This window comes from Euprymna scolopes, chromosome 34 (genome assembly GCF_053919585.1).
Source record: "Euprymna scolopes isolate OS-2025 chromosome 34, ASM5391958v1, whole genome shotgun sequence".
In the NCBI taxonomy this organism is placed as follows: Eukaryota; Metazoa; Mollusca; class Cephalopoda; order Sepiida; family Sepiolidae; genus Euprymna; species Euprymna scolopes.
This window is the reverse complement of record NC_136515.1, coordinates 19,851,878-19,857,877: the sequence shown is the minus strand read 5'-3', so window position 1 is coordinate 19,857,877 and position 6,000 is coordinate 19,851,878. Positions and strand designations below refer to the sequence as shown.

At 29.8% G+C, this 6,000-nt stretch overlaps 1 protein-coding gene across 2 annotated transcripts in view; it reads right to left on the bottom strand.

Annotated features, from left to right (window-relative positions):
• Positions 1-3,334: 3,334 nt before the first annotated feature.
• The window catches only part of LOC145259114 (phosphatidylinositol-3,5-bisphosphate 3-phosphatase MTMR6-like), a 126,681-nt gene continuing 124,015 nt past the window's right edge, over positions 3,335-6,000 (bottom strand). For both annotated transcript variants that reach the window (XM_080116782.1, XM_080116781.1), the window contains exon 14: positions 3,335-4,906. In XM_080116782.1, the coding sequence (XP_079972908.1) occupies positions 4,739-4,906 (168 nt within the window). In that variant the 3' untranslated portion in view covers positions 3,335-4,738. The remainder of the gene's footprint in view (positions 4,907-6,000) is intronic.

The following is a 6,000-nucleotide window of genomic DNA, read 5'->3' as shown; positions in this document are numbered from 1 at the left end:
TGTCCAGCTAAAAAGTCAAAATCTACGAAACACATAGTTGGTATTTTTTTTATTAGCATTGCCCTGGATGAATAATATCTAAAATTTATTCATTCTCTTACAGGTCTTGTCAGGGGGAGGGGGTCCAGTGTTATTATGTACTGATTGGAAAAGAAAATATATAAAGGAGAGTTGTAGGTGTGTGTGTGTGTGTGTATGGATGTCCAGCTAGGAAGGTAAGAAAGACAGGGTTGGTGAGAAGAAGGGATAAAAATGAAGTGGGAAGAAAGACAGAAGTGCTTTAGAGAGAGAAGGAGGGAAAATGGGAGGGGGGGGAAGAGAGAAAGATAAAGAGAGGTAGAGAGAGACATATGTTACAATTTTGCCTCGGGCATTGCTAGGTAGCCTTGCTAGACTTTTATATAAAGAGTAAATGTCTGTGTGTATGTTTGTATGTCTAGCTAAAAGTCAAAGACTACTAAACAAAGTTGTGTGTGTGTGTGTGTGTTTGTGTTCAGGTTGAGAAGAATGGGCTCGGTAAAGGAAAAAGAGAGGGTTTAAAAGAGGGAGGGAGGGAAGGGAAAACGGGAAGGGCAAAGAGAGAGAAGTAGAGAGATAAAATTTGTAATAGAAATATATTACACTTTTGTTCTACGTAATGCCAGGTAGTCCAGATAGCAATAATAGTTAACTGAAAAAAAACAAAAAAAAACGTCTTGATGAAAAAGAAAAGTTCTTTCTGTCAAAACTGAATATAGTCAGTTCTTCAAAAAAAAAAAAAAAAAAAAATGGTCTAAAACTCATTTTTCTTATTAGAATAGCATTATTTAATGATTAATTCTAACAAATAATGCAATGATCATACCTATCTTTTTTTTTTTGTTTCAGGAAAAAAAAAAAAAAAAAAAAAAAAAGAAAATGCCTTCCAAAAAATTCTTGGATGCAAGTCCAGTGTCCAACCTAATTAAAAAAAAAAAAAAAAAATACAGAAAAATCTTATGACGTAGATACCTGCCACAGAACAAAAATATCATATTCCAAAAATCACATAAATTGATCAAGTAGTGTTTTTTTATATATAGAAAATCAATTTTTGAAATGATTTTTCAGTGGTTACTATTAATAGTAGATCATAGCCATTACAAGACTGATTTTGATCTTGGTAATTCGAATGGAGTTATTGACCTTTATTTATTAAATATGGCGGATCAAAACATAAGATACTCACTTACTTGTAAAATTTGATTTTCTTATTAAAAATAAATACTTGATAAATTCATGTGATCTTTGAAATACGACATTTTTTGTTCCATAACGGATATGTACATCATTTTTCTGTCTTTTGATTTTTAATTAGGTTCAATACTGGACTTGTATTGAAATTTGTTGCAATTTTTATTTATTTACTAAATGAATATGGAAGACACTTATTTAATAATATATTAATGAACTGCAAACGGGATATCTTAAGGAAGTCGAACATCCTCTACATCTAAATTGACAAGATATACTTCTACAAAATTGAATAGAAATGCCAAAGATATTGGCAAGTTTGTGATTTTATTTTATTATTAGCATTTTGCCTGATGTTTCCCGATCATAAACTAAGCTTAAATATGATATTTTAATTTATGTAGATTTCATATTTATTATTAAAAGAGCCAATTCTCTTGATTATTATCTTGTACTATAGTGATTTAAAAAAAAAAAAAAAAAATGACTTGGGTACCATCAGCTGGAATTGAAACTAAAACAATTAGCGCTCCAGCATTATTCATTACCATTTGAGCTAACTACAGATAGATATGAAAACTTTTAAAAATTACTGCAGTTAAACATAGAAATGTATATTTGCAGATGCGTGGATGAGCATTTAAATCAGGAACAAAAATGTCTTCCAAAATCTTTGCCGATATTTTGTCTTATCGACTAATTTTATATCAAAAATACTTATTAGTAATAATATTTACTAAAAGGACCCATGGAAATTCCACGGGATGAGAAATATATTTAATCAACAAAATAAGTTTTGATAAAGCTGATGTTTTTCTGGATAGGGCAAAAAATTAGTTTTCTGGACAGAAAAAAAAACAAACAATTTTTGAAAGCCAAAGTGCTTCAAAAAAGGATAAATCCGTAAAATTTGTCTTTAAATAAGCCAATCTGGTAACCTTGGACAAGAATATGACAGTGACCTGCCTTTGATGTAGCCTCGTTTTCAAATTATAGTACTAATGAAGAAACAATCAGAATATTATATAGAGTAACTATAAAATGGAAATTTTAATGACGTCAAACGTAATCTATATTCAAATCAAATATAAAATAAAGGAACAATTAATGACTATTCAAAGATAAATAAAGTTTATTTACGTGATCATCAAATTAATAAGGAAACACCTGAAATATATAAAAAAAAACTCTTTAGACCATAGTATTTCGAGGCTTAATGTTTCTCATCAGAAGAAAAGAGTAAGGTTATATATATATATATATATATATATATAAAACGGGCATATATATATATATATATATATATTCTTTTTTCTAGAAAAGAGTGTATAGAAATATTACATGCTAAACAATTGATTTTATTTTATTATTCATGATCATGTTTTACATTCTAGCAATAAATTAAATGAAGACAAAAAATCTTTAAAAAAAATTCCAGTCTTCTTCCAAAATTTCATCATACTTTTATTTTAAAATTTTATATGGAAGGCAGTTATTAGCAATAATAGTTATCTGAAAACCGATTTCAGTGGGAAAGAAAGCATAGATATTATCTAGCAAAACTGAACTGTAGTTCTACAACGAATGAATCTTGTTTTTTATCATTAGTTATAACAGCATCTTTATTTTGTTCATTCTAACAATGGAGGTACACAGCTTTTTCAAAATACTCTCGAAACTAAAAAGAAAAATTATTTCCAAAAAGTTAAAATATTTTCGAAACTAAAAAATATTATTTCCAAAAAGTTAAAATACTCTCGAAACTAAAAAACAAAAATTATTTCCAAAAAGTTAAAATATTCTCGAAACTGAAAAAATATTATTTCTAAAAAGTTAAAATACTCTTGAAATTAAAAAAAAAAAATAATTTCTAAAAAGTTAAAATAGTCTCGAAACTAAAAAGAAAAAAAATCCTTCTACAAGATTAGCTCTTATTTTTTTTTTGTCTACTAATTTTATATAGAAAGCAGTTATGAATAATAATAGTTATCTAACTAAAATTAAAATACTGCACAGAAATAAATATCACAAAGAGAAATCAAACATTCCCTATGGCAAAAATCAAAGAGATGTATTCCTACAAGCACACTGTAGAGAAACATGATAACGAAAAAAAAAAATGATCAGTACATCGCTTTTATTATTGACGATTGCATTCTCGTTTTCATTGACGTTTTTATCTCACAAGGAATACAACATTTAAAAAAAAATCCATCAAATTTAGCCCTTTTTTACTTAAGGGTGGTAAAGTAAGGGAGATAATCTATTTTTACATTTTTTTTTCCAACAAATGATTTTAAATGATTTCTTCTAATTTTTTTTTTTATCTCGACTTATTTCTCAATCTTTTTTTGTCAACAATTTATTTTACAAATATTTTTCAACAATTGATTTTTATTTACAAAAAAAACGAATTTTTTCAATTTGTTTTTAAAATGGAAATGAAAAAAAAAAAAAAAAAAAAACAACAAATTTTTTTTGGGCGAATTAAAAGAAAAACTTCCATTGAAAGCAACAAAAAAAACAGCACTAACATACAATTTCATTAGCTGTTGGAATTTAATACTTTTTGAATTCATAAATAAATAAAAAGTTGCTTGTTCAGAATTCTTCCCATATATAAAAAAAGAAAAATTTGTATTATGTACATACCTGTGATAGAGAAAAGTATCATATTCCAAACATCACATAAATTGATAAAGTGAATTTATATTTTATAAAGAAAATCATTTTTAAGCAAATTTAAGTTTTCCCAATGCCTTCCCCATATTAAGAATGGCTTTCTAAAATCTCACAATTTGAATTACTTAGAGTTATTTCCTTTGTTCCTTCAATCTGTTTTCAAGATAGCATTGGGATATCGTCACTGTTCGTTTAGCAACAAAATTTGATTTTTTTTTAACTTAAAAATAAAACTACTTTATCAATTTACGTGATTTTTTGGTGTACGATATTTTTTTTCCATCACGAGTATGTACATTATATAGATTTTCTTCATTTTTTTTTTTTTTTAGTATAGTGGGGATTCTGTATAAGCACCGATAAAGAATATCAAACTTAGAACGTTCTTGTACCACTATGGAATATGTTATGGACCATACATTCACTCCAGTCAAAATTAAAGATTTCGACTGGACTTTTTTTTCTCAGTTGTATCAAAACTAATGGAAAATGAAATCCATATCGCAGCTTCCCTAGGTTGAATAGTTATTGATAACACATGTGGAGTATGCAAAATACCCAGGAATTTTGACCAAACGCACAAATAACATAGATGGATGCTGATAAGAGAGACAAGTTATCTCCCTTGCTTTGCCACCCTAAAGTAAAATATGGCCCAAATCTGGAGAGTGACAATTCTAAATACCGAAGGGGATTAACAACTGCATATACAGAATAACAAACACAGTTTGGCTTCATGTTATCATCGGCCATTTTGTTTTGTTACCATTTTTTTTTTTTTTAAATCGGACAATGGCGGATAGTTTGAAGATACGTTATTTTTTTACTGACAATTTTATTGCTTTCAACTCGCAACTTGTGAAGTAATTTCGTTGACAGGCAAAACTGAATGCAGTTGACTGTAGCAGGACTGGCAGACAGGCGCATGACGTTTCGGAAAGTGGCCTGGCAGCGGCAAGTGGGCTGCAATACAACGAGTGCAGAAAACTTCCCCGCATTTCCAACAATGATACTGAAAAAAAAGATTAAGAAAAGAAAGAACAAAAAAATAGTTAAGAATGTACAACATAAATCATTGAAAAACACACTTTTTACTTGGGGTGGTGGTCAATACATATCCTTGAGTGGCCTTTGGGCCTTGATAAGGGTTACGTGTTAGGTAGATGGTGAGACAACATGATCAGTAATGGTGGATACAGATAAATCATTTAAAAAGATGGCTCAGCAAGAACTTATTCACATTAGAGTTGAAGATGATGATGTTATAGTCAGCTAAAAAGCAGCCACATGGTATTGTGTTGCATATATGGACAGTTCAAGAAAAGAAACTCTGCTTATGGAATTTTTGTTTAGTTTAAGGCACAACAGGAACCTGTTCACATTAGATTGAAGACGACTATGTTATAGTCAGCTGGGAAGTAGCCACATGGTATTGTGTTCCACAGACGGACAGTTCTAGAAAAAAAAAAACACTGCTTATGGAATTTTAATTTAGTTTTAGACACAGTTAGAGAGCGAGGGAAACTTAACGGTTGTTGTAGTCAAATGAGTGTTTGTTGCAAACGTCTTATGGGGGGGGGCATAGATTGGAGCTCAATTGATCACCTACTATAAAACTAACAATAGAGCAGAGACAGACTCGTGAAATCTCTTTTGTGAGGAGGTGAAAAGGTTCTCATCCACTAAATTTTAAAGACGGTTTTGTTCTGAATACAGAACCAGAGAATGACAAAGGATAAATAAACATAGCTATCACCTATAAAGAAAGAGGAAGTATATGAATTTCATACCAGTCACTGTGAATATTGCAGACAAAAAAAACAGCTCATAAATACCGGGTAAATGAATTTAATGAATTAGTATAAGCTCATTTACAAGGTGGAACGATAAAATTGTCGCCCTAGAAAAGAGGACATGATTCCATTTCCGTTTGATGAAAACCGGTTTTCTTTTCTTTTTTTTTTTGCAGACCATCTACTGCAAGCTAGTTGCATACAAATCCCAAGAGCAATAGAAATCTTCTATCATGTGTGAAAGTGACACAATGTTCAACGAGCGAGATTGGAGATATGTCGCTGTACATGCTCTCTACCGATCCAAGTTCTG